The sequence below is a fragment of the Remersonia thermophila genome, chromosome 3 (genome assembly GCF_042764415.1).
Source record: "Remersonia thermophila strain ATCC 22073 chromosome 3, whole genome shotgun sequence".
NCBI classification, from domain to species: domain Eukaryota; kingdom Fungi; phylum Ascomycota; class Sordariomycetes; order Sordariales; family Chaetomiaceae; genus Remersonia; species Remersonia thermophila.
Window position 1 is genome coordinate 4074016 of NC_092219.1, and position 26253 is coordinate 4100268.

The window sequence follows — 26253 nt, forward strand, 5'->3', positions numbered from 1 at the left end:
CAACCAATCTCAGGGTTTCAGGGTTTCACCGGGTGGGCTGCACCTCCCCCCCCTTGTTTGTCGCGTCGCAAGAGGGGCCCGAGACGCGTTAACGCGATGCGCTAGACCTGATTGGGCCCGACGCGTAAAGTGGTTGCACGAGGAAGCAAGCTCCGATAAGATAAGGCCGGCCTCAACCCGCGCGCTGACCTGGGTTATCCAGGTCGCAAACATCAGCAGCGACGGCGCATCATCCTTCACGAGTTTCCTTGCATTTTCCCCCCATCACGAAAACGAAAACGGGGATTTGGGTTCTTAGACTCAACTTGATCGTCTTGCTCCCTCTTTTCATTTTCACCCTCGTGATAACCCCGTCTTGGTTTTTTCTCCCCGATCGGTCTTCGTGTCGCCATGGGGTCCACCAACGGCGATGCGCCCGGTGTGCGCTCCAGGGCGCGCAGCGACAGCATCTCGAATAAATCCGACGACTCACAAACGGCCGCCGAGTATGCTCCGACTGTGGTTCCACCCCAATGACCTGGCGCAATGCAAACTGACCGTGGCGACGCAGCTTCCTCCGCGAGCAGATGCAGCTTGAGGCCGAGGCCCGCGAGGCTCTGCCCTACGTACGTCTTCGCCCTTGTGATCCCTTTCTTTCTCCTGCCTGAACGCTAACCGACCCATGTGCAGAGCATCGAACACTGCACCAACCCGCTCGGCCCTCTCCGCCAGAATGTCTTCGCCTGTCTGACCTGCAATCCCCCGCCCGAGGACCCTTCCGCCCCCTACCGCGCCGCCGGTGTCTGCTACGCCTGCTCGGTCCAATGCCACGGAGAGCACACGTTGGTCGAGATCTTTGCCAAGCGCAACTTCACCTGCGATTGCGGCACCGCCCGCTTCCCAGAGTCGAGCCCGTGCAACCTGCGCATCAACCCTGCCACCAGCACGAAAGGCGGCGTCCACTCGGAGGAGCCCAACCCCAACAACAAGTACAACCAGAACTTCCGCAACCGCTTCTGCGGCTGCGAGTGCGACTATGACCCCTTCCAGCAGAAGGGGACCATGTTCCAGTGCCTCGGCCTGGGCACTCACGAAACTGGCGGTTGCGGCGAGGACTGGTGGCACCCGGGCTGCGTCGTCGGTCTCGGGCCAAAGTGGTTTGAGAATATGCCCGACGGAAAGAAGGCAAAAACGGAGGCGAAGGAGCCTGCGACGACGAACAGCTCGCTGCCTACCATCTCGGAGGACGCCGAGGCGCCGGATCAAACGGACGATGCCGCAGCCAACGGCGACGGTGACGGCGACGGCGACGGCGACGATGAGGAAGACGACGACCCGCCTCCTCCACCTGGCTTCCCCGCCGAGGACGAGTTCGAGGCCTTCCTCTGCTACAAGTGCGTCGAGGCCCATCCTTGGATCAAGCGCTACGCCGGAACGCCCGGCTTCCTGCCCGCGGTGTACTCCAAGCCTACCGAGACGGCCGAGCCTGCGCCCGTCCCAGGAATCTCGGTTGAAAGCGCACCCAACGGCGACTCCAAGAAGCGCAAGGCCTCGCCCGACTCCGACATCGAATCACAAACCTCCAAGCGCCCGCGCAGCGAGCTCGCCCCCTCTCCCGAGCCACCCTCTACATCCGCTGCCACCACCACCACCAGTACCACCACCACCACCACCGCTACTAAACCCTGCAAACTCGCCACCCTCCCGCCCGCGCCATCCACCACCACCAACCCCTTCTCCCTCTTCCTCAAGGCCGACTTCCGCGACCACCTCTGCCACTGCCCGTCGTGCTTCCCCCTCCTCGCGCCCCACCCGCAGCTCCTCGAGGAGGAAGAGACCTACGAGCCGCCCGTCTCCGAGGACGGCGACGGCGGCGATAACGGGTCCCTGCCGGGCGGCGGCGGCGGCGGCGGCTCGAGCACCGGCGGCGGCGGCTCCCTGTACGAGCGGGGCGAGTCGGCCCTGCGCAACGTGGACCGCGTGCGCGCCATCGAAGGCGTCATGGCGTACCAGCACCTCAAGGACAAGCTCATGCCCTTCTTTCAGCAGTTCGCCGAGAGCAAGCAGGTGATTAGCGCCGAGGACGTCAAGGCCTACTTTGCGAAGCTGAGGGGCGACGATGAGGCGATTCGGGAGGCGGCGGCGAGGGCGGAGAGGGAAGGCAGCGGCAGCGGTGGAGGTGCGGAGGGGAGCGATTCGAGAAAGGAAGAGAGGGGCTGTTAGCACCGCTGCCGGGCTGGTCCGAGTCTGGACAGGCAGAGCTGTACGATGAAATACGTGGTTGCGTGTTGTAATGACTGGGTTCAGAATGTGAGGGCGGGATGGATTCTCGGGCTTATGGATGGGTGGGGTTGGACAGGTCAACGTTTTGTCGGGGTGGGAAATACGAAAAAAAAAAAAAAAAATGATAGGATGGTTGACTTGGGGAACGACTTGAGTTTTTGTTACTTCCAGGGATATCTCCGTGTTTGGCAATGAGAATGAGTCCGGCTCTCAGGATGGGAACAGTCAGATGACCAGACCTTCATGGAGAGCACCATCTCAGACGCTCGTCCATCGCCTCGTTGTATCTGGATCTTTGTGCAATCCCACACACTTCCCATTAGTTCGCTGCATCGAAGAACTACAAAACTCTCATATTCTTTGCTAATGCAAGCATCCGCATCGGCACAGTACGTACCATCATGAAAGACACCACCATCATCCTAAGCGACGCTGAAGGCTGGTCTCTTCCAGCTCCGCTAATCCCATCATCCCAACACCCAGCCTGGGTTGCATGTCATGCAATCTCAAAGGTCTAGACACAGAAATACTCCTATACTCCGACGTCGTCTTTGTGTGCGTGTGATAATACAAACCCCTTCCCTCCTCTTTTTTCCTCCTGTATTCCCAAGAATCAAAACACACACAAAAAAAAAAAAAAAAAAAAAAAACGCCCAACGTCGAATGTGTCTCGTACACGCATGTTAGACATAAACCCGTCACTGTCCAGCCTATCTTCCCTTCCACCGGCCGCCGCCACAAATCTAGTCATACACGACCGATGCCTGCTCGCGCCGTCACCCACCTCCCCAACCGGTAGCCCGTACCCAAACGCGAAAGTTCATGAAATTAAATCGGCCCTTGCGGCGTCGTGTGTCTCGTCCAGGGGAGGGGCTCGACACAAGAAAAGTAGAGGAGGGGATCTCGCCCCAAATGGAGGAAGAACGGTCGGAGAAAGCAGAAGGAGGCGTCTAATGGGAAGAAGAGCAAGAAGCGAAGGAAAAGAATTCGACGCTCGACGCTCGACGCTCGACGCTCGACGCTCGACGCTCAACTCCCGAGGATTGCATGCCAAGAGCCCGGAGGCTGCGTGAGAATGCCATCGGAAATACACAGGCCCGAAGTGGCGGCTTAGAGATTGCCGCCCTTCTCCTGGGTGTCGATGTGCCACACGACATAGTTGGGCAAGCCGTAGACGCCATAGCCGGCGCGTTTCGCCATCTTGGCGAAACCCTCCGTCTCGGCCTGGTTCTCGAAGGCGTAGCAGGGAAAGTTGATGCCTACCGAGCCAGGTGTTAGCTTATGATGATGATGATAATGATGGCGATGATGTCATGTCTTGGGTATGCCCCTTGGCGCTACGTACCGGACCGGTGCACATCAGCCTTGACGATGATGTTGACGCCGCCAATGCCATCCAGCTCAATCTCCTTGTCCTTGTCTTCCCGCCAGTCGCCCATCAGGGCCATATACGTCCGCCCGGTCTTGAACTGCTTGTAGCCTGCCCACGAGGTTAGCTGAGGAGCCAGCAGAGCGCATCGCGTGTGGAGCGGTACCTTCAACGAGGATGACGTCCTTGTCCAACTTGGCAGCCAGCTTACGGGCTTGGTCAGAGTCGATCCAAGAGTTGTAGTCGACTGTGATATGCGTCAGCCAAGCCCTGATAGTTCCCCTCCTTGCGGATCGGACTCACATCTGCCCTCGATGTCTTTGCCGTTCTCGTAGCGGTGAAACCAAATGTCTGGAAGAAAAAAAAAAAAAAGATCAGCTCAAGGTCCACAGAGGCGAACCTAGGAAGAGAAGTTCCTACTGGGGACGAGGATGTCGCGATCGTGAGCGATGAAATCCTCGATGATCCTGGGGGGGCTCTCAACAATGTCGGCGTCCCGCCAGTAGACCCACGAGTGCTCCGGCTTGAGGGCGGTGGCCAGGAGGTAGTTGCGAGCCCTGGCCATGGCCTTGCGGCGCGGGGCCTGGGCCTCGAAGCCGTGGCGGTCCTCGACCTCCTGGCTCAGGGAGAAGCCAAAATCCTTCTGGATGATGGTGGCGCTGCGGAAGGCGACGCCGTCGGTGCGCTTCTGGATGCGCTCCAGCTCTGCCGACAGGACGGCAATGGTGTCGTCGGTAGTGTCGCTGATGAGGAAGGCGAGGTCGATGAGGTCGTGGGGGTAGGTGAGCTTGAGGAGGAGCTCAAAGTACTTGGAGAGGTATCTGGAGGCGTCCTTGAGCGGCGTCAGGAGGAGGACACGCTCCTTGTTTTGCAGGGCCTTTGTCGTGGACTTGATGGGGTTGAGGTCCACGAATTGGATGGTTGAAGAGTTGACCTCGAGGGGGGTGTGTTTGTTGAAGATGACGGGAGTCGGGAGGTGCGCAGCCCACTCGGCCTGCTCCTTGGGCGACATTTGCATGGGCGATTTTGCTGGTCCCCAGCAGTAGAACCTGCGGCGGCCATGTTAGCAGCGCGTTTCTCTGCCGGCGGGGAACCGAAAGCCTCGCGGCGACTGGCGAGGTGCTGCGACGGACATACCTCTGCATGCCGAGGGCCGAAGACTTGATGCCTCTCCATAGCAATATTAAGCCGACGATGGCAAGGAGAACGAGAAGACGGGACCTGGTCAGCCAGGACCGTATCGTTCGTGTGGCGGGCAAGCTTGACCTCGCCGTCTTCCAGCTGACGCCGTACTTGGGAAGCAACATGTTGATGTATGGGCTTTCGTGCCCAGAGACAACAGGGCAGGGTTGCCGAGGTGGTACGAGGGCTCAATCCCGTCGCCGGTCGGCGTTGTGAGGCGAAGCAGAGAGCACGCCGCAGATCAGCCGGTGCAGGCTTGTTTGGGAGATTGATGCAGTCTGACGACGGGCTCGCGGAGCGGGGGACGTTGGTTTCCTGCCACCGAGGACTCGCGAGCCAAGGTCACCGTGGCATTGAGGAGCCGGGCGGTGCGGAACAGCAACGGGCGCGCAGAATCGGACGGGCGAAGTAGAGGGCTGACGTGCTCGTCTTTGCCGTCGCCTTTGCTGTCGTCGTGATCGTCGGGCTATACCTTTCCAGGTGTGGGTGTATAGGAGGTGTGCGTGGGTGTTGTTGAGTGTGGGCAAAGGAATGCTGGCGGTTTGGTGTTGTGGGTGCGTTCGACATGAGAGGCGGTCCAGAACTTCGAGCCCAAAAGACCGACCTGCACCGTTCTCGCTTGTGATTAACTAGCGCGATCGCAGGGAACCGATAACGTTAAAGTGCAGGGGTTGGGGGGTTTTCACTTGCGTCGGAAGCGACCTGGGCCCACCTTCCAGGACCTGCACCCGCGATCCAACATGCTTCAAAAGAAAAAAAAAAAAAGAGAGAAAAAAAAAAAAAAAAAACAACAACAACAATAATAACAATAACAACAACAACAGCACCCGTGGACCTGCATGAGATAAAATACCCTCCATCACCCGACGGGACATTGCCTTCTGCAAGATCTTGGCCGTGGGATTCTACTTGAGGTAACGCCGAGCTCGGGTCCTTTTGCCTACTATATGCCTCCATGTCGCCTGCGAGACTCTCTGACCGGAAGCAACCCTTTGGGAAGTGTTGCATACCCGTCCTGCGCTAAGCACACCATCCCTTGCAGCATTCCGCTTGACAGTTTTCCCATTCCTCCGGATCACCGGCTCCCACCACCTCTAGGGGCGAATCCCAGACCCGCAGGTGGGCTGCGCCGCAGCCGTGCATGGGATCAGAAGCTTGTCAGGAACCGCCCCGATGAGAGGGCTTGGAGCTCAACACAACAGCGGGCCGAGGCGATGCGTCCCACGGTTGGCTCAGGCGAATCACCGATGGGATACCTAGGTGGTATTCATTCTTCCCCCCCGTTTTGCAAGCCCAAAGGCTCATGGGCCTGCAGGCCGGTCGCATCTCCAACACGAGATTGTCATGCAGACGGTTGCAACGTAGACGGCGTTGGCCGCCACCACCACCACGGGGAAGTTGTCGCCAGCCCTGACGCACAATGTCCTTGCATATGCAAGGCCAAGGTGGGATGAGGTGCGAAGGGATCGCGGTTGTTCCTCGCGCCATCAGGATGGGGTGACACTCCGAGGTGGGTGGTGTGGCCACCTGGGAATGCGTCTCGTGTGCGTTTCCAGCACTTGAATCAACAGCCCAGGTGCAAATAAAAGAGCGACATGAGTACCACTGAGACAGCATTGAGAGCATTGTCCGTTATCCGTAGCACGTGAGCTGGCGACAGAAGCGCGAGAAATGGTCCATGAAAGGGCGTGTGTCAGCATGCTGGAACGCGCTGCTCTGAGTGGCCGCCCGTGTAGACTTGTACCGTCGGAACCGACTCTAACCCCGAGCTGAACCTTGCAAGCGTCAACACCCGTTTCGTGTTTCTTCGGAGGAGACTCTCCATTTTCTGAAATGGCCTTGCTGCTTTGACCGTCTTCATCCTCGGCCTCTGTTCGAGCCAAGGTACCTACTGAATTCCAAGGCGTGTACTAGTATTCTTGATCCTCGCAGCCCCTCGGCTGCATCTTGCTCCTTGCCTCTGCTACCCCGAGCCATCAGGATGGCGGCTCGCCGTTCCGCTCGCCTGGCTGCCCTGGCCACCGGCACCACCAAAGCTCCGGCTCCTCCTGCACCGTCGGCGCCTGCATCGGCGCCATCGCGCAAACGTAAAGGGGCAATCGAGGTACCCGCCACGAACGGGTCCCATCCGAGCCCGGCCGCCCCGTCGACTCCTCGGAAGCGCCGAGCCCGCGAGGCCGACCCCGGCGGCCCGCCCAGCACCCCCACCCCGGCCGCCGCTAGCCTCCTCGCCGAGCCGGTGCAGACCCCGAGCGGGCGGCGGCCTCGACACGCGGCGGTGGCCCGCCTGGCTGACCCGACCCGCACCAATGCGCTGCTCCGATCGCCCAAGACGTCGCGGATCATCGCGCCAGAGCCGGCGCCCGAGCCGGCGGCGGCGGCGAAGGCCCCTTCCGCTCCGTCGGCCGCAGGCGGAGAGGGAGGGGTCGCGGGAGCGGCAGGCTACGTCACAACGTCGGCAACGATCCTCTCCGAGGCGCTTGCTCACCTCATCCGCGTCGACCCGCGCATGAAGCCGCTCATCAACCGGCACCACTGCCGCCTCTTCTCCCCGGAAGGGCTGGCCGAGCAGATCGACCCGTTCGAGGCGCTCTGCAGCAGCATCATCTCGCAGCAGGTCAGCGGGGCGGCGGCGAAGAGCATCAAGGCGAGGTTTGTGGCCTTGTTTAACGACGATGGTAAAGAAGGCGGCGGCGGCGGCGGCGGCGGTGGTGGTATTGACATTGGTCCCGATATCATCAACCCCAACCCCGACAACAACAACAGCGATAGCGACGGCAACCCACGATTCCCAACCCCCGAACAGGTGGCCGCCACGCCTCTCGACCGCCTGCGCACCGCCGGCCTCTCCCAGCGCAAAGCCGAGTACCTGGTGGGCCTGGCCCAGGAGTTCGCCGCGGGCCGGCTCACCGCGCAGGCCCTTGCCGAGGCGCCCTACGAGGGGCTCGTCGAGCGCCTGACGGCGGTGCGCGGCCTGGGCCGGTGGACGGTCGAAATGTTTGCCATGTTCGCGCTGAAGCGGCTGGACGTGTTCTCGACGGGGGATCTCGGGGTTCAGAGGGGCATGGCGGCGTTTGTGGGGAGGGATGTGGCCAAGCTGAGGAACGGGGGCGGCGGGGGGAAGGGAGGGGGGAAGTGGAGGTATATGAGCGAGAAGGAGATGCTCGAGATTAGCGAGCGGTTCAAGCCGTACCGGAGCGTGTTTATGTGTAAGCGTTCTTCGTTTCCTTTTTCCCCCCCCCTTCTTTCTGACGATGCGCGCCCTGGTGAGATGCGAGGGTCTCGTACGGGCAGGCAACACGGCTGACTTGGTTTGCTTCTCAGGGTACATGTGGCGGGTCGAGGAGACTGATATCAGCACCCTGGAGTCTTAATCCCACGAGCCATGCGAGGCCTTCGGCACGACATGATCGGGGTTTGATGGCCCGGAACTCCCCCCGTGGCGGGCTATGCCGCCGTGTGTCTGGAACACACCGCAGCCTCCCCGCGGGGCGCCCTGTTGGATGCCTCAATGGTTTGCCCTTGGGCGAGTCTTGTGTGCCCTGATCCGGGCCGTTGTTACACAACACCATCCCTCCGGGCCCGGTGTTACGGCGCACAACTTGTATCGTCCATTCCTCAACCTTTGGCCAGTCCGTGCCGGTGTAGCTGGGGCGAACAGCTCACGGTGGTTTCTTTCCACGGGTTACACATGGCAACAGCATCAACAAAGCCTCTAGGACCCACTGACAAGCTGCACGCACTTCCGTGCTCCGCCAGTAAGGAGTCGTCTCGGGACCGTCATGCGATATGTGGATATGTGGTAGCACAAGGCATAACGTTACCCTCCACCAAAGGGTTCTATAGTACAGTCGCATCGTCGACGCCACTGCAACGGTCGACACAGTACGTGTACTATAGTATACGCAGACGGCAACAACACATGCCCTGATCGCATCTACATACGCCGCTTGTTGGTGTGTTGAGCAGCAGCCAGAAAACGTGTCAACACAACAAGATGGAGCGCTGCCAGGTAGAGCGACTCTTCACGTTGGCTTTCCTGCCCATTGCCCAATCATCCATCGCGGGAAACCAGGTGCTCCATGTTGACGTCGTCGTTGTCAGCTGAGCTGTGGACATTGTGTGCACCGCCACTGGAACTGTGGTTTCCGCCCTTTTCCATGCTATCGAGGGCGTCGATGCTTTCCATGGTTGGGATCGACGTCATCCTCTGGACGCAGGAAGAGAAAACAGGGAGGGAGAGCCGAGGACGGAACACGTGAAGTGGGTCAACCAGGCTTTGCATTGCTCATTCTGCAGGCCGCAAATCCTCGTCGCATCCAGATTGCATCGCCAACGGCCGGGCCGCGCGCACCTTTGCAGGCCTCTACAGACCAGTAACGAGTTAACGTTATCTGCAGCGCGCGCAACACGAACTGCGCCCGAGGCTAATCGCACGCGGCGAGCTCCGATGGTCATGCGTGGGGAGAGTTCCAACGTTAGTGCTTCAATCTTTGCAAAGCATTTGCCGTTGCCCCAGCGAATGAACACGAGACGCAACAAGAAAAAATGTTTTTTTTTTTTTTCGTCTCCAATGCTCCATCCAGTGCGCCCATGCACCGAGGACAAGGCGCCGTCCGCCACCCCTGGGCATCCCTGGCAGCGGCAGCCAAGAGGGCTCCGCCGTTTCCGCCATTGACGTCGGCTTTGTCGAGACGGAGACGGCGTGGGCACGGTCCAAGGAACGGGGCATCCCAGGGGCAGCCTTTGCCTTTCCAAGAAATCCCGGCCTGCTGCCGTGTCACGTTGGGCCTGGGGCTCACGCTAACACGATACGGGCGCCGCCTCATCTCGCCAAGCTCGGACGCATTGGACGGGGACCTTCACTTGTGCTGCCGCGTTTGTTCTTCGCGATGCCGCCGAGGGTTTGTGTTTTGTGGTGTTGATGCTGCGTTTGAAGGCAACCTCTGTTCGGTCCAGCGGCTGGACTGTGTAACTAGTTACTGTGTAGCCAAGACCGTGTCTCCCTGAATGAAGAGGCTGGTTGGGATTGACAAAGCCCCGAATCCACCTGGGCCCAGGGAACGGAGCTGGACACGGCATCGGTTGGCTTCCCAGGCCGGGGGTTTGGCGTCGTGTTTTTCGCGATCACCGCAGTGGCAATCACAGGCCCCTGAGAAGCTGATGAGACACGATGCTGGAGGAGACGAGTGGCACCTCGGACGAGATCTGGACCAGTGATAGAGAAGAGCTCCCGCCAACTGCCAGGGGGAGTGACCGTAGCAATCGGACCCACCGGCAATAAACCAATCCACGTCCGATTCGCCCTCTCCTGGCAGGTTCCTGGCCGTCCCTGGCCCGGGCTCAGCGTGCGTTCCTGCTTTTCCAGGGTTTTCGGGGTGGCTCCCCCCCTTTGGCCAGGGAACCGACCGACTTCTTTCTAACTACCACACCACCACCACACATTCGTTCATTCCTCTCTCTCCTTCTCTCCTTTCCGTTTCACCTTTTCTCCTCCATCCCCCTTCTTCCCGCCTCTCGTCAGCAAGTTCTTTTGCTTCGATACACTCGTTTCCCGCCCGTTGCGCCTCCGAGAACATCAGAGGTTCGACCGCGACTTCTCAACCACGGTAATCTTTCTTCGTTTCTTTCTCATTCCCTCGCTCTCTCACTTCCCGCAATCTTCAAAGGTACGTGCCATCCCGACCGTCAATTGGAACTCTGCAGGATCCCAGGTGCAACGAGACGCCCGCCGTGCTCCCCATCGTCGTTGCATTTGCCTCCCCCTTCGCCACCAACAAGCCGTCCCTTCTCCACCGTCACCAGCCACGAGTTTCAACCAAACCTCGTCTGCGACGAGTCAGTCGAGTCGTTGCCCCGTGGAACCGTCCCGCCTTGTTGAAACCGCCAGCCACCCGTATCACCCGTGCTCGTTCCCTTCCCACGAACCCAACCCGAGCATCCACGCAGACGGAAACAACCAGAGCATCTCAAGCTTCTCTTTCCACACGAGTGTCTTGCAGGTGTCGTCTGACCGCGACCGTCCGTGGCCGTGTCCCGCCAGTCTCTCTACACCAGCAGCAACCTGGCGCGGTGGATCGGCTCCTCCCGAAGTTGCACCGCCTGCCACGAACCCAACCCTCCCGCGCCGCTCCGCCATCGTCTTGTTGCACCTGGGACCGCGTTGTCCAACTGCGGATCTTGCCATTCGCCAGCCGGCACGCCCGTTTTCTAACATAGCTCAACTTTTGCAGACTTGGACAAAATGCTCGTCAAGTATCTCGTCCCCGCCCTCGCGGCCTTCGGCTCCGCCGCTGGTGAGTAATCCTGGAGTCGCTCGCCCCTACGGCGCGATGACGATGTGGATGGTGGACTAATCCGCCTTGCCCTCCAGCCCAAGCCGGCACGTGCACCGTCTCCGGCGGAACCACGACCGTCAACAGCCAGGCCGAGGCGACCAAGCTCGCGAGCTGCCGGACCGTGAGGGGCTCGGTCGTGCTGGGCAAGCAGACCGGCGCTGCTATCGACATCTCGGGTCCTCAGCAGATCACCGGCGACCTCCGCGTCGAGGACAACGGCGACCTCGAGACCCTCTCCAGCAGCACCCTCACCAGCGTTGGCGGCGCCTTCGTCCTCAAGAACGTGACCAAGATCAACGCCATCAACTTCAGCAAGCTCACCTCGGTCCGCGCCCTCCAGTGGCAGTCGCTCAGCCTGCTGAGCTCCATCACCCTCGGCCCGCTCTCGAGCGCCGACGAGGTCACCATCAGCGACACGGTGCTTCAGTCCCTCGAGGGCATTGACCTCACCAACGTCAAAAAGTTCAACATCAACAACAACCGCCGCCTGCAGCAGTTCTCGTCCAAGCTGGCCACCCTCGACGAGGAGCTCATCATCCAGGCCAACGGCATCGGTCTCGGCCTCACCGTCGACCTCCCCAACCTCGTCTGGGCCGCCAACATGGCCATTGCCAACGTGACCAAGTTCTCGGTGCCCTCGCTCAAGGTGGTTAACGGCTCGGCCCGCTTCGACTCCAACTTCTTCGAGAGCTTCAGCGCCCCCAACCTCACCCATACCGAGAAGGGCGACATCTCCTTCGTCGGCAACGCCGCCCTCAACAACCTGACCTTCCCTCGGCTTACCGTCATCGGCGGCGGCCTGCTCGTCGCCAACAACACCGCCCTCGACGAGATCAACGCCTTCAGCAAGCTGGAGCGCGTTGGTGGTGCCATCAAGCTTCGTGGCAACTTCACCGAGTACGGCTCTCTCTCTAGGTCCCCTTCGCTTTGTTTGTAGCACCCGCGCTAACATATGAACCAGGGTCGAGTTCCCCGCTCTCAACACCGTCGAGGGTGCTGTCGATATCTCCAGCACGGCTGATATCCGCGACACCTGCGAGGAGCTGTCCAAGTTCGCGCCGGCGAACCAGGGTGGCGACGGTACCATTGCTGGCGTCTTCTCCTGCACTGCTAACAACGCCAACGCCAACGATGACATTGATGGTGACACCTCGGACTCGGGCAACATTGACGGCAAGGATGATGAGAACTCGGCTGCTGGCATGGCCTTCAACTCGGCTCTCTTGGGCCTGGTGGCTGTTGCCGGCTTCGCTGCCGCTCTCTAAGGGGGAAATGAATAATGGGCTGGTAATTTAAAGGGAAATAATAACTTGGGCCTTGGTGTCTTTCCTTGGGAATGCGCGGTCTCTCGGTTGATTTAATTTTTGTTTGAACTCTGGGCATACCCCCCGTCGTCGTTGCGCCGAACCATCGAGCCAAGGCCGGCTACATCCTACATGCTGGACCTGCTAGAGAGGAGTAATAATGTCGATAGAGAAGAGCCAGGATTTGTTTTTTCTGAACAGTGGGTTCCCCTTGGGTTGTATTGTCGGCGTGGTCTCGCCAAGCGTCTGTCATGTGGGGGGCGGATACCCGCGGGAGGCTCTTGAGAGCGAGCACACGACGATGGGGGATGTAGCGGAGTTTGGATGGAAGGCGACAAGGTGTTGAATCAACGGGGAGACAGGCATATCATGACAAGTCAAGCCAGGGAAAGGCCAGGCGGAGGGAAAGAGGTGGGTTAGGGTGTGGGGAGGACTGGGACAAGAAAGACAAGGAGAGTAGGTGGTGTTGCTGCGCCGGGCCTGTCCCATGTGTCGCTCATTTTCCATGTTCTTGTTGTACGTTTGAGGTGCCTTTTTCGTAGTGGACTTTTTTTAATACGAGCATTCAGCTATATGTCCTGGTTGCAATGGGTGGTTGTCCGTCATGAATGTTGGTATCTGTTGATGTGTAATTACCCAAAAGGATTCTCATTTTCTCGGTTTCTCTCCGAATGCTCCGGGGTATCTTTACGCTTTCTACAGCCCAGCTCCCTCGGGTAGGTAGGTAGGCGAGCCAGTTTCAGCGGTGGCACAACAGCCGCCGGGATGGTGGCCTTTGGTGGTCAGGTTCCTTGGAGGTCTTTGGGTTCTGGCGTCGCGCTCCATCTTCGGTCCCATCAGCCATCGTAGACGCCCTCCTCAAACTTGTCCTCGTCGTAGAAGCGTGCGACGATGGCGTTGCCGTTAAAGATACGTCCCTCGAGGGCGTTGACGGCCTGGGAAAGGAGGGAGAGAGAGAGAGGGGGGGAGGTTAGCTTTCGGTCTGGATGGCGTTTCTCTTACGAAAAGAAAGCAAGACTGAAAAAGAAAAAAAAAAAAAAAAGACTCACCCTCAAGGCCGAAACGACCTCGACAAACTTGATAAATACCCTTCTCCCCTCCACATCCACCACGATCCTCTCCACCCTCCCGTATCTCTCGCCGCATTCCTCGCCAATCTCCTGCCCCAACCCGACCTCCACCTCGGCCTCCACGTCCGGCATGTTGTCCAGCATGCGATCCAGCACCACCACGACCGACATTCGGCCGAACTTTCCGTCTCCTCCTCCTCCTCCTCCTCCTCCTCCTGCCGCCGACCCCCCCTCGGCACCGCCCTCCCCCTCCTGCTGCTGTTGCTGCTGCGAGGGTTTCGCCTTGGGCATCTTGGGTGCGATGATCCTCCCCCTCCCACCGGGCTCGGCAAACCCGCCCCCTTCGGCGTCGGGCCTCCGCCTCCGCCGCTCCACCTGCACGCGGAGGGCGGTGGTGATGCCGGACCCGTGAGCGCCCAGGCCGCTGCCCCGCGTCCAGCCGTACTTGGCCATGAGGCGCTGGGCAAAGGCCTTGCCTTTCTGCGCGGGGCGGGGGCCCGGCTGCTGGTCGGCGTCGGCGTCGGCGGTGGGCGCTGTCGTCGGCGGGGGGAGAGGGATGGCCGAGTAGTCCACCTCCGGGTCGTAGTCGTCTTCCTTGTCGTCGAGGTCCATGGCGTCGCCCGGCGGGGAGTAGCGAACGGGGGCGCGGGAGATGGTGTCGGAGTCGGTTGGAGGGGAGGGTCCTGAAGGAGGAGGAGGTGGTGGTGGAGGTGGCGGCGGCGGCGGTGGCGGCGCCATGCCAGAGAGTGCCAGCCGGCGGGCGTATGCGTCGTCGCCGGTCGCATCGGCCATAACGGCGGCGGCCACGACGGAGGCGGAAGCGCGGGGGGGCGACGCGGGCGGCGGCGCAAACGTGAGCGAGGGAGGGGGCGCGAAGCGCTCGTCGCGGGCTCCGCCGTCCTCGTCCCCCTCGCTCCTGTCCTCGTCGCTATCCCTCCTCCGGCGATGGGCATACAGAATGGCCTTCCACTCGCGCACCTCGCGAACGCGCTCCTCGCTGCGCAGGTACTCCTCGACATTGGTGGGGCGCGACGGGTCGTACAGCTCGTCCCAGTCGGTCTCGCGGACCTCGTCGAGCTGCTTCTTTTTCTTCTTGCGGCGGCCGCCGCGCTGGCGCTTCTCGCCGGCGTAGCCGTAAAAGTACTCGTCGTCCTCGGTGGCGGCCCAGTCGGCGAGGGTGCTCCGCGGTGGGGCGGGGGCTGCTGGTGTTGCGGCGGCGGCGGTAGTGGTGGTGGTGGTGGTAGTCGTCGTCGTCGTAGAAACGGATGGGGGGACGGCGGGAGGAGCCTTGGGGAAGGCAGGTTTTGGCTTTGCCGGGGCTTTGGCCTGCGGACGGCGGATCGGTTGGAAACGGAGGGCTGGGTTTACGGGAGGTTTCTTGGGGTCGGGAGAGGCGCTGTCTTTGTTGTCCTTGAAGAGCACCGGGTCTCGAGAGATGGAAGCGGAGCTGTCAGCCTCGAGCAGGTTGGCGTACAGCGACATGGCGCCGCGAGCCGGAGGAGGCTGCGGTGGGGGTGGAGGCGACGCCATGCTAAACGGTGATTTTCCGGGTGTGAGGGAGGAAGACGGGACTGCGGGAAAGACGGCAGAGGGTTGAGGTTAAGATTGAGGTTGAGGTTGAGGTTGAGGTTGGGATGGAACTGGGAAGTCGGCAGCCAAGTGCCGCCGATGGCCGATGATGGAGAGCTTGGGGCTCGGCCCGTCAGCCTTGCAGGCGCTACACCCGCTGTACTTTTAGTGGGGCTCTGCCAAAGCTTGGCCAAGCTTTGGCGCTAACCAACGAACTACGGTACCTAACACCGCATTGGACGGGAGCATGGTCTTCCACCTCATGGGCTCAGCACGAATGAATGGAGCCGTCAACCTGAAGCAGAATTACGGTAAAACCTCTAGGTCCACTCCATGGATGGAAGCAAACCTGAAAGTACACCTATGCATGGAACGTTAAGAGATGCTTCATTGGATCTTGGACATAATTGATGCTCATTGAGCCGAGTTCACCGAACAAGTCAGCGCTGGTTCCCCACGTATAACTGACTACTACGTAGTTAATGACAAGTTCCCAGCCAGGTGACGGGAGGTCTGATCCATCGAACCACTTCGCCGGAAACGCTCCTAGCGAATCCCGGTGTTTGCCGGCAACCAAACCAAACTTCATCATCCAAGGCTCGAAAACAAAAATCCTGGGTCAGAATCACGCGTTCGTCTTCCAACGCAATCCGTCGTCATCTCGTCTTCCCAGCGAGACACGCGAGCCCATTTTCGGCCTGGTGTACCACGAACCAGACTCTGCGTACCAGCATTCCATTTCTCGAGGACGAGTCCAGCGCAGCAGCAACCACGACAAACATGGTGAAAATCAACGCCAAGGTGAGCAGCCTCTCTTGTTACTCACTCACTCACCCTCTCTCTCTCTTTTTTTTTTTTTTTTTTTTTTTTTTGGTTTTTTTTGTCTAGAAAAAAACAAGTTAATAGATGGCTCGTTGCTAATCCGACTCGGCAGACAATCATGGCGCCGGCCGCGGCGTTCACCATGGCCTGCCTCTTGTTTACGTGAGTAATAGCAACCCAGACCCGTGGTTTCGCCCCTCGGACGAAACCAGAGGGGGTTGGCGCCGTCGAGCAGATTGGCTCCAAGATGGCATGGCATGACATGCTGATGCGGAAACATGGGTTGGGGCGACAGGTACACGAGGTCGTCGATTCGGGCTGCAAGGACAAATGCGGTGAGCTGCTCTACATCCTATCCTACATGTTTTTCATCTTGGACCCTTTTTCATCACCTAAAATCCAATGCTTGTCCGAGAGAAGAAAAAAGAAAGAGAAAAAAAAGGCCCACTAACTCGCCGCAGCAAAATCAACGGGATGCCCACAAGCACCAGTCACGGTACTCGGGCTCAACAGGAGAGGGAAAGGAGTGAAAAAAAGGGGGGCAGCGAGGCGAACAATTCAACTTGAAAAACTCCCATTTGACCGCTATCAAGAGAAAAAAAAAGCAAAAAAGAAACCAAGGACTTAGTATACACGCGTGCTCCCCGTACATTACAGTTTGTTTTTGCCTTCCAACCTAGAAAGCCAGTGGAAGTCCACTGAAGGCGACAAGACCAAGACGAGGGGCTCGTCCACCCGGTAGTTGTCATGCTTGAATCTCCCTTACTCTTTCTTTTCCTCCTCCTTCTTTTCCTCCTCCTTCTTTTCCTCCTTCTTCTTTTCCTCCTCCTTCTTTTCCTCCTCCTCCTCCTTCTCCTCTTCCTTCTCCTCCTCCTTCTTTTCCTCCTCCTTCTTTTCCTCCTTCTTTTCCTCCTCCTCCTCCTTCTCCTCTTCCTTCTCCTCCTCCTTCTTTTCCTCTTCCTCCTTCTTGTCCTCCTTTGCCTCTCCGTTTCCGTTCGTTACGGCAGCGCTCTCCCCATTCTTGGCCGGCGGCGCATCCTCCATAGGCACATCCCCGTTCTCATCAGCCTTCTTTTCCTCCTCCTTCTTTTCCTCTTCCTTCTTGTCCGCCTCCTTCTTTTCCTCCTCCTTCTCTTCCTTCTTCTCCTCCCCCTCTTTCTTGTCCTCCTTGACCTCTTCCTCCTTCTCCTCCCCGCTGGCCTCCTCCTTCTTGCTCTCCTTGCCCTCCTCCGACCGCACCAGCTCCAGCACGGCGTCCACGGTCACCTTGGGCCCGCCCGCCAGCGCCACGAGGACCTTGCCCGACTTGTCAATGACGACGACGCCGCGGGTGGTGCCGGAGCCGCGGCCGCCGGGGGCCTTCTTGAGCCCCAGGGCGCCGATGAGCGCCGCGTCCTGGTCGCAGATCAGCGGGTAGGGCAGATTCTGCTTGGTCTGGAAGGTGGTGTTGGCCTTGGGCGAGTCGGTCGACAGGCCGTAGATGGAGATGCCGTGCTCGGCGGTGAGAACGGCGCGGTTGTCGCGGAAGAGGCAGGCTTGTTGGGTGCCTAGGTCAGCGGGCGCATGCGCGTGTGAGCCTTGAGCCTTGTTCTGGGCATGCTTGGTTGCGACGAATCTGGAAGGGGGTGGGAGAAGGAAAAGGAAAAAGGGAAAGGGGGGGATATCCCCAAAGAGGCAGAGATGGGATGGCTTACATCCTGGCGTAGAAGCCCTCGGATACGTGAAGATGGCAACGCCGGCCTTGCTCTGGTCGACCAGGGCCTTGAGGGTGGTCGTGGTGCCGTCGTTGAGGGTGAGATGGCCGCCGAGGCCGTCGAGCGAAAGGACGGTGCCGACGGCCGGCAGGCCAGAGGCCGGGGCGGAGCCATTGGTGCTGCTGGCCTTGTCCGAGGAGGCGGCCTTGGTCGCCTTGGTCGTCTTGTTCGTCGCCGCCTTCTTGGCCGTCGGGGCGGGCGCGGCGGGAGCCGGCGGAGCCTTGCGCTTGCGCAGTTCCATGGGCATGATGGGCAATGGGAGGGGGTTCGGCGCTTTGCGGGCGCACGTACGGCTTACAGATTACAAGAGGGAAAGCAGGGCTAAGAGAAAGGCGCACGGATGGGGGGAGAGCGCAATGAGGAGGTGAGAGGGTACGACTACAGAGAGGTGGTCGCCAACAGGTTGCGACCAAAAATCATACAGAGCGCTGGGCTGGAAAGGAGGGCTAAGGAGAGAGAGAAAAAAAAAAAAGAGAGAGAGAGAGAGAGGGAAGAAAGACGGAAGCAAGACGAGGTCGGCGAGCTGGGGTGGTTAAAGGGTAAACAGGACGTTCACTTGGTTGCGCATGAGCTGGCCAATCAGAGAAGGGCGCGACCCCATGGGAGACCCCCCAGAAAGGCTCCGCTGCTGGGGAAGCACGAGCATAATAAAAAGAAAACCTGGAACCTCAGGCAAAGAAAGCTCCGGGCAGGGAAAAAGATCGGTCCCAACCCGGAAGTGCCATGCCCGTGGCTGGGGCGGGGGGAGACACACACACCTCACCTTGTTCAGCTTTCCTCGGCCGAGTGGGTTGACAGTTGTGAGACTCCACTCAGGGCATGCTGATGTTGACATGCGTTAAGCATTGGTGAAACCGGATGTTGCAAGGAGGAGGGTAGCGAGGCAAACCCCAAAGGTACTATGCTAAAGCACCGGTAGTAGGTGTGTGAAGCTGCACGTATGTACTGTGTGTGTGGTATGTACCTAGGATGGAGCTACGCTAAGTAGATACATGCACAAGCGTGCAGTGGGTTTTGTGCTGCGGACTCGTGGGTTAGGTAGGTGGGTGGTCCGACAATGGGACACAATGGCTAATACTGCGCAGGTTAGTTCGGTGAGGACGGGAGGAGACGAGGAAGAAGGCTTCCCATGGACGTCTTGCTGCAATTTCGGCGCGTCCGGGTGGCCGGCCACGCATCCGTCCGTCCCTCCCTTAGGGGGGGGGGGGAGGGGGGCGGCGAGGGTTGCTTCGAGACAGCACGAAGCCGGGCAGGTGAGGTGATCCATGCCAACCCTGCACCATGCAGCTCACGCATCCCATCCCATCCCATACGCATCCACAGCTTAAAGCGTGCTCACGTCAAACCGCCGGTCGGAGAGTTGGCCCATGCGTCGTGGTCGTGGTTCAGTTCTGAGACCCACAGGCGCGGCGGAGAAAAGGTAGCTGGGGGACGGAGAAACCCCGGCTGGCTTGGCCGGCTTGGCTGGGCTGGCTGGGCTGGCTGGTGGGTGGCTGGTGGGTGGCTGGTGGCTGGTGGCTGGCTTCTGCTGACCGACGCTGAGGTGTGGCGCCATGGCACTGGCAGCCGGCTGGCAGCCAAGCATCGTGCGGGTTGCCAGGCCGGCCGAGCAACGAACCCCGGGAACCGCCTCAATCTCGAGCCTGCTCCAATTGACGACCAACCGATCGATCGATCGACCGACCGACCGACCGACCGACCGACCACCTCACCTCCTCCACAAAGCTGCCGTCATGGCGTCCAACGCGGTAGCCAAGGCCGCCGCCGGCGGCGTCGTCAGCATCACCAAGGTGGGAACCCCTGTCCCCTTCGCATCCCGACCGGAGAGCTCCTCCTCCTTCTCCTCGCTACCTTGCAACCACGGCCAGCCATGCTGACTAGGTCACTTGCTTCTTCTCCGTTGTTTTCTCCCCTCAGAAATACACGGTCCAATCCGTCGGCATCTGGGAGCGCATCCGCCGCGCCGTGGCCATCGACCCGAACCGCTCCAACGGCGTGCCCCTCAACCCCTACAACCGCAACCCCGCCCCGGGCCAGCTCGACCCCCTCTCGTACGACGACCCCGTGACGGCCCCGGCCGGCGACATCGCCGACAACCCGTACTGGAAGCGCGACGCCCGCCGCAACTACCCCCGCCTCAGCGTGGTGCGCCAGCCGCAGCAGGTCGCCCTGCTCACCGTCGGCAGCGCCGCGCAGCCGCGGGCCGAGCTGATCGGCGAGGCCGGCAGCAAGGCCATCGTCGCGGCCGAGGAGGCGGGCCAGGAGAAGGGCATCGCCGGGTTCCTGGAGCAGGAGGGCGCCGCCGCCGCCAAGCGCGTGCTCGACGCCACGGGCGGGCTGCCGCCCCTGCCGAGCGGGCAGAGCTTGACGACGGGCAAGTGGGACGTGCACAAGTACGAGTTGAACGAGGAGCAGAGTTACGGCGACGGGTGAGTGTATCCTATCTTTTTTTTTGTGTGTGTGTGTGTGTTTTCATCAGGCAACGCTAACTGATCAGGTCCAGCTACCCTTGCCGGACGTTTGCATAGGCGAACTCGGGGCGACGGAGCAAAAAATGAATGAGCGGCGGAGGAGGAATCGGGGTGTGTACATATCCCTTATCCGAGAGGTATAGACGTGGTTTCTTGTTTTACCTCGCGGGGCCTGCTGCCATGCCATGCCAGACGAGGGTGTCATGTACTACCATCCCGGCACGTCTTGACAATCTTGGAAGTCCGGCAGCATCTTTTCAGATGTCTCTCTCCCCCCCCACCCCCCTGAGCCACTGCGATCCTCATGATCCACCCGCAGCCCTTGCCTCCTCACTCTTCCCCTCCACCGCTGGATCCTCCTCCTCGTTCTTCCCACCACCATCACCGGCAGCAGCAGCAGCAGCACCCTCCTTTTGTTCCCGGCTCGTACCCGGCGCGCCGGTCCCGCCTCCCACCTCGCCCACGATGCGCTCAATGACCTTGACCCTTCCCCTCGCCCTCCGGAGCCGATCGTCAAACTCATCCACGGCCTCGTCCGTGTTCTCGGTCGACAGCGTCTCCGTGTCGACGAGCGCGTGCAGCGTAGAGATGTGGCGCGCCAGGCGCGGGTTGTCGGGGAGCGGGGGCAGCCGGCATGCTTGGGGTGGTTCTTGTGATGGACCGCCTTCTCCTTGGTTTCCTTTTGTGGGCTGTCCCTCCTGCCGATTGTCCCAATCCGAGGTAGATCGTTGTGGCTGTGGTTGTTGTTGTTGTGGTTGTTGTTGTTGGTTTTGTCGTTGCAGCTGTTGCTGTTGCGATGGTGGTGGTGGTGGTGGTGGTGGTGGTGGTGGTGGATGTTGTTGTTGATGTTGTGAATGTTGATGCTGCCGGAGCTGCTGCTGTCGCCACCGGTTGGCCCACACGATGGCTCTTCCGCGCAGCCGGCCGCTCTCGGCGAAGCGCAGGAACCCGCGCTCCAGCCCCAGCTGGCGGCCCTCGACGCGCCCGGCCGTTTCGCCGTCGGCGAGCCCTTCGTTGTAGCCGGCTGTGTAGTACTGGTCTTCGAGGGTGAGGAGGGCGTCAAAGGGGTCGTCGTCTTCTGCCGCCAAGGGTCTTGTTGTTGCTGCAGCGGCGGCGGCGGCAGGGGCAGCGGCGGGTGCTGCTTGTAAGGATGGTGGTGCTGTTGCGTTGGCCATTGCGTGGGCTTGGGGCCGGTATGGCGGAACGGCTGAAAAGGGGAAAAAAAAAGATCTGGAGATGCAAGACTTTCTCTTTTGGTTTGTCTACTCTATCTTAGGTGGGTGTCCAACGTTGGTGGCGTTTTCCTTTTTTTTCGTGGTCGTGAAACAGATTCTCTGGGGTTGACCGTTGCAGGTTGGCCGCTGGCGATAACGGAGCTCTATCGACGCGGGGCAATTTTTGGGCCCCGCATTCCCCGACGTTTGGCGCGCATTGGCAGTAACTCACTAGTTAATAGTTATTCACCAGTAACTACCTCCACCTCAGGTAGTCAACCACCAAACGTACCAGGTGCCGTGCCTGGGCACTTACACACAGGAGGGCTTTTTTTTGGAGGGGGGTCACCAAAAGCCGTTGAAGAAACGGAAAGTCTGGCACGCCAGCCAGTTACGTTTCCTTGGACCTGGCATTGGATGGATCCAAAGCCACCGATTATTACCGTCCATGCTGGTTTGTCTACACGGTATTATTACCTATCCCTTGGGGGAGACAATCTCCACTGGAATGGAGCTGTTTGATTGAAATTCATCCATGACGTACACCACAGACATGAAGAGCATGCGCTTGTTCTTTTTTTATTTGTTTATTTATTTTTTGAGAGAGAGAAGGAGAGAAAGAGAGAGAGAAACCAGGAAACCCTGCACGAGGCCTTTGACAAAAGCCAAGGTACCGAGGTAGCCAAGGTGGCCAAGTACCTCAGGTACACAGAACTCGACGAGGAAAACAGGCCACAACGCGCCACCCAATGAGCCGCTCCTCTTGCGACCCCGACGACGGCGCCCTTCTTTTACTGCATAATCATGCCTCCGTTGGCGCACACGACCTGCCCCGTGCACCACCCGGCCTCCTCGCCGCACAGCATGCCCACGATGCCCGCCACCTCGCGGGTGTAGGCCGGCCTCCCGCCGCTGGCCCTCGCGTCGCGCACCACGTCGTCCGGGTCCACGCCCTCGCGGGCGCGCATCAGGGGCGTGCGCAGCACCCAGCCGTGGATGTCGTTGAGGAACTCGGGCGGGTTGGCGGCGTACATGGGGCCCTCGACGGGGCCCGGGTTGACGGCGTTGACGGTGGCGCGCTCGGCGAGCTCGCGGGCCCAGGTGCGCGTCATGGCCTCGAGGGCGGCCTTGGTGCCGCCGTAGACGGACTGGGTCACGAAGCCGGCCTGCGACGAGACGGACGAGATGTTGACGATGCGGCCGGACCGGTCGCGCGGGAGGTGCGGCTCGGCGGCCTGCGTCACGAGCAGCGGGCCGAGCACGTTGACGCGGTACGTCGCCTCAAAGTCCTCGACCGTCACGCGCGGGAGCAGGTTGTTGCGCGCGATGCCGGCGTTGTTGACGAGAATGTCGATCTGGAACCGGCCGGCCGCGTCGGTGAAGTGCTGCCGGGCCGACTCGATCAGGGAGGCGGCCCCCTCGGGGGTGCCGACGTCGGCCTGGACGGCCACGGCGCGGATGCCGTGGGCCGAGGAGAGCCGGCCGGCCAGGGCGTTGGCCGCGTCGGTCGAGGACGACGACGTGTAGTTGAGCACGAGCTGGCACCCCTTGGAGGCGAGGTTCTCGGCGATGGCGGCGCCAATGCCTGCCGCCGGCCTGTCAGCCCAGAGATCAACAGGAAGCGGTACGTTGAGCCGTAGGGGGACCACCTACCCCGTGACGAGCCCGTCACGATGCCGAGCTTCCCCTCGAGAGGCCTGGTCATGTTGGAGCGCCGTGGTACAAGCCTGCTTCTCTCCGTAGAGGTCTCAGGAGCTGGGACGGGGCGGCACACTGATCCAAGAAGACGCCACCACCGTAGGTATTGTGTATCTGTGTAGACACCACCAGCGGAGGGACAAGCAAGACAGGACAAACCAACAAGATGCTCGACGGAGCCGGATCAACGGATGAAAACAAAAAAAAGGGTACCTATTTATTTCCCCATGTATTCTAAGGGGGACGCCATGTGACATCCGGCAGTTTCTTCCGAGCCATTTATTATTCCCGTCCCTTGGATCTAGCCTCGTAATCCCTCCCCCTCCTCCCCCCAACTTGAAAGCGCACTCTGCCCACGCTTTCTTTTTTTCCCGTGACAACCTGGAAGTTTAAGGTGACGATTCTGTTCTGGGGGTACTTCCAATGCCCCGCCATTTGCGCGGCTACAGAACCCCTCGCTCGGCCCCACGTTTCCCACTTTTGGGGGGGGGGGGGGGGGGGGGTTAGCGTAGAGGGGTTTCGGGGTTTAGTGTAGAGGGGGCTCAGAGGGGCTTCAGAGGGGTGCAGAGGGGGGGGTTAGAGGGGGACTCCAGGGTTGGGGTTCACAGGGAGGTCAACCTGGAGACCTACCGGTACACAGTTATTACTGTGTAGTTACCTAACTGGTAGTTAGTTACCTAGTTACCGTAATTATGCACGCACACAAGAGGTGGACGGCCCTGCCCCACTGCACACTGCCACTGCGCTATCCAATGCTTGCTGCACTGTGCTACCACAGCTGCACCGCACTGGACCCACACAGTTCCGTTCCGTTCGTCTTCCGCTGCGCCTCCGACGACCTCACCTCAACACCAAAAACACGGCCAAACCAAACCATCACCACTGCCGCCACCACCACCGCCACCGCCGCCACCACCCCTTCTCCCAATTCGGCCGGCCGTCTTTTCGCCCGCCGTCCCATCCCGGCTCCTCCAACTCTGCACACAGAAAAAAGTCCTTGGCAGAGCCCCGGTCATCACCGTCGGCCCCCCCCCCCCCCCTCCCCCCACCGTCGCCATGGATATCCGACTCCTTCGAGCTTCCGATATCCCGCTGATCCAGCATGCCAACCTCGAAAACCTCCCCGAGAACTACTTCCTCAAGTACTACCTGTACCATGCCCTGTCCTGGCCCCAGCTGTCCTACGTCGCCGTAGACGTCTCGCGCCCGCCCAAGACCCCCTACGACCACCCCAAGATTGTCGGCTATGTGCTGGCCAAGATGGAGGAGGAGCCCGCCGACGGCGTTCAGCACGGCCACATCACCAGCCTGTCTGTCATGCGCACCCACCGCCGGTTGGGCATCGCCGAGAAGCTGATGCGTCAGAGCCGTACGTTGTTTTGTTTCTTCTTCTTCTCACCGCCGTGTCATCCGTTGGGCACCGCTGACTCTCCTTCTCCTCCTCCGCAGAGCTCGCCATGGTCGAAACCTTTGGCGCCCACTACGTCTCGCTGCACGTGCGCGTGTCCAACAAGGCCGCCATCCACCTGTACCGCGACACCCTGGGCTTCAAGACGGAAAAGACCGAGAGCAAGTACTACGCCGACGGCGAGGACGCCTACTGCATGCGCCTGGACCTGAGCTTCCTGCGGGAGCAGCTGCGCGAGGCCGAGGAGGAGCAGAAGGAGAAGAACGGCACCGAGGGCGTCGACGAGGGCGAGCCGGTGGGCGACGTCGGGAGGGACCCGGCCGCGGCCAAGAGCAGCGAGCCAAAGATCAAGGTCAAGGTCGGGAGGGCGTTAGGCGTGGGCGACTTGGTAGAGAAGGTGGAGAGTAAAGCCAGCTAAGGTGGTAAGGGGGAAAAGACAAAAAAGGATGAGAAAATAAACAGGAGGGTGTCGGCAGAGGTCTTGGGAAGAAAGAGAGAAAAAAAAAAAAACATCCAACGCAAAGCTTGAAGAGAAACATTTCACAAAGAAAAAAAAAAAGATATGTATTCTGGGTGGTGTGTGTGGTTTACATCGGGCTCGACCCGCGTCCAGGAAGGACACTCGAGTCAGTCTCTCTAAGGTAATACCCAAGGCATCTAGGCCTCTCTACGTAGTAGTACCGACAAGGAAGCAGAGAGATCCCGCCTCGCCCTTCAGCTGCCGACATGCTGTTCCATCTCCCCAGTCGTACCCCAAGGGCAGAGAAAAAAAAAAAAAAAAACCCCATGACCCTCCTCCTCCCAAGTTACCTTCGCCACCAGCTCCGCCTCCCCGCCCGGCTCTGCTCCTCCTCCTGCGCCAGCTCCCTCGCGTACTCCTCGTCCGCCTCGATCCTCGCCCGCTCCATCTCCCGGACCAGCTCCTCCAGCTCCCGCTGCACCGCCTGCGCCTTCGCCTCCAGCTTGAGCGCCCCAGCCTTTTCGTCGCCCCCGCCGTCGCGCTCCGGCGCCGACGCCGCCAGCGAGAGCGCCTCGTACAGCCGCAGCAGCTCCTCCTCCTTGTCCACCACGCGCGCCTCGGCCTCCCACGCCGCGCGGAGCTTGGGCCCGGCCAAGGGCGCGCCCTCGGGTCCGGCGACGGCGCGGTACGGCGGGGCCGACCGGCCGGATCCGCCGGGCGCCGCGGACGCGTAGCTTGGCGGAGGCGCTTCTGATGCTGCCGCTGCTGCCGTGCCGGAACCCTCGTGACGAGGGGAGCGAGGTTGTGGTGGCGGAGGAGGAGGAGGCGGAGGCGGCGACGGCGGTGGCGGCGGAGGACCGGCGCCCCGGCATGCCTCCCTCTTGGCCTCGCGGGCGGCCCGCTTCGCTTCGCGCGCGACGCGCTTCATCTCCCGCCTGGCCCGGCGGCGCTCCTTCTTCTCGGCGCGCTTGGCCCGGCGGAGCTGCTTCCTGAGGTGCCGGCGCGCCCGCCGGTGCTCCCGCCGGACGACCTTCCAGCTGCGCGAGAGGGAGCGGACCTCGTGGCGGAGGGCCGCGGTGACGGCCGCGGCGACGGCCGGGTCGGCGGCCGGGTCGGCGGCCGGGTCGGCGGCCGGGCTCGGCGGCGGGGCCCCGCGCCCGGCGGCGCGCAGGTCGTCCCGGAGCCGCCGCACGTCGTCCCTGGTCACGGGCTGGTCCGGGTGGCTCAGCCAGGCCTCGAGGTGCCGCTTGGCGACGGGCAGCTGGGCGTCGCGGAGCTCGTCGAGGTCCGAGTCGAGGGACCGGAGAGACGACGTCGAGCACGACGAGACGC

At 60.8% G+C, this 26253-nt stretch overlaps 12 protein-coding genes across 12 annotated transcripts; 6 read left to right on the top strand and 6 right to left on the bottom strand.

The window, feature by feature from the left end:
* Positions 1-390: 390 nt before the first annotated feature.
* Positions 391-2202, top strand: VTJ83DRAFT_3992 (uncharacterized protein; the record flags this gene model as incomplete). The annotated part of the gene is made up of 3 exons (XM_071010431.1): positions 391-485; positions 551-605; positions 670-2202. 3 exons carry the CDS (start codon positions 391-393, stop codon positions 2200-2202), a joined length of 1683 nt encoding a protein of 560 aa, XP_070867870.1.
* A 1170-nt stretch (positions 2203-3372) lies between these two features.
* On the bottom strand, positions 3373-4938 carry VTJ83DRAFT_3993 (uncharacterized protein; the record flags this gene model as incomplete). Its single annotated transcript, XM_071010432.1, has 6 exons — positions 3373-3521; positions 3608-3742; positions 3798-3878; positions 3935-3982; positions 4052-4680; positions 4769-4938. The coding sequence occupies 6 exons, from the start codon at positions 4936-4938 to the stop codon at positions 3373-3375; spliced, it is 1212 nt and encodes a 403-aa protein (XP_070867871.1).
* Positions 4939-6794: 1856 nt separating this feature from the next.
* On the top strand, positions 6795-8187 carry VTJ83DRAFT_3994 (uncharacterized protein; the record flags this gene model as incomplete). Its single annotated transcript, XM_071010433.1, has 2 exons — positions 6795-8022; positions 8138-8187. The coding sequence occupies 2 exons, from the start codon at positions 6795-6797 to the stop codon at positions 8185-8187; spliced, it is 1278 nt and encodes a 425-aa protein (XP_070867872.1).
* Positions 8188-11057: 2870 nt separating this feature from the next.
* On the top strand, positions 11058-12416 carry VTJ83DRAFT_3995 (uncharacterized protein; the record flags this gene model as incomplete). The annotated part of the gene is made up of 3 exons (XM_071010434.1): positions 11058-11109; positions 11187-12048; positions 12113-12416. The coding sequence occupies 3 exons, from the start codon at positions 11058-11060 to the stop codon at positions 12414-12416; spliced, it is 1218 nt and encodes a 405-aa protein (XP_070867873.1).
* An 875-nt stretch (positions 12417-13291) lies between these two features.
* Positions 13292-15055, bottom strand: VTJ83DRAFT_3996 (uncharacterized protein; the record flags this gene model as incomplete). The annotated part of the gene is made up of 2 exons (XM_071010435.1): positions 13292-13390; positions 13505-15055. The coding sequence occupies 2 exons, from the start codon at positions 15053-15055 to the stop codon at positions 13292-13294; spliced, it is 1650 nt and encodes a 549-aa protein (XP_070867874.1).
* Positions 15056-15874: 819 nt separating this feature from the next.
* VTJ83DRAFT_3997 (uncharacterized protein) lies at positions 15875-16658 on the top strand (the record flags this gene model as incomplete). The annotated part of the gene is made up of 5 exons (XM_071010436.1): positions 15875-15895; positions 16029-16078; positions 16212-16251; positions 16378-16412; positions 16601-16658. 5 exons carry the CDS (start codon positions 15875-15877, stop codon positions 16656-16658), a joined length of 204 nt encoding a protein of 67 aa, XP_070867875.1.
* A 20-nt stretch (positions 16659-16678) lies between these two features.
* Positions 16679-17917, bottom strand: VTJ83DRAFT_3998 (uncharacterized protein; the record flags this gene model as incomplete). The annotated part of the gene is made up of 2 exons (XM_071010437.1): positions 16679-17463; positions 17611-17917. The coding sequence occupies 2 exons, from the start codon at positions 17915-17917 to the stop codon at positions 16679-16681; spliced, it is 1092 nt and encodes a 363-aa protein (XP_070867876.1).
* A 1486-nt stretch (positions 17918-19403) lies between these two features.
* On the top strand, positions 19404-20198 carry VTJ83DRAFT_3999 (uncharacterized protein; the record flags this gene model as incomplete). Its single annotated transcript, XM_071010438.1, has 3 exons — positions 19404-19460; positions 19588-20099; positions 20168-20198. 3 exons carry the CDS (start codon positions 19404-19406, stop codon positions 20196-20198), a joined length of 600 nt encoding a protein of 199 aa, XP_070867877.1.
* Positions 20199-20443: 245 nt separating this feature from the next.
* On the bottom strand, positions 20444-21316 carry VTJ83DRAFT_4000 (uncharacterized protein; the record flags this gene model as incomplete). Its single annotated transcript, XM_071010442.1, has 1 exon — positions 20444-21316. The coding sequence occupies one exon, from the start codon at positions 21314-21316 to the stop codon at positions 20444-20446; it is 873 nt and encodes a 290-aa protein (XP_070867878.1).
* Positions 21317-22146: 830 nt separating this feature from the next.
* Positions 22147-23060, bottom strand: VTJ83DRAFT_4001 (uncharacterized protein; the record flags this gene model as incomplete). Its single annotated transcript, XM_071010443.1, has 2 exons — positions 22147-22940; positions 23009-23060. 2 exons carry the CDS (start codon positions 23058-23060, stop codon positions 22147-22149), a joined length of 846 nt encoding a protein of 281 aa, XP_070867879.1.
* A 1049-nt stretch (positions 23061-24109) lies between these two features.
* On the top strand, positions 24110-24879 carry VTJ83DRAFT_4002 (uncharacterized protein; the record flags this gene model as incomplete). Its single annotated transcript, XM_071010444.1, has 2 exons — positions 24110-24422; positions 24503-24879. 2 exons carry the CDS (start codon positions 24110-24112, stop codon positions 24877-24879), a joined length of 690 nt encoding a protein of 229 aa, XP_070867880.1.
* Positions 24880-25267: 388 nt separating this feature from the next.
* Positions 25268-25849, bottom strand: VTJ83DRAFT_4003 (uncharacterized protein; the record flags this gene model as incomplete). The annotated part of the gene is made up of 1 exon (XM_071010445.1): positions 25268-25849. One exon carries the CDS (start codon positions 25847-25849, stop codon positions 25268-25270), a length of 582 nt encoding a protein of 193 aa, XP_070867881.1.
* Between the last annotated feature and the right edge of the window lie 404 nt (positions 25850-26253).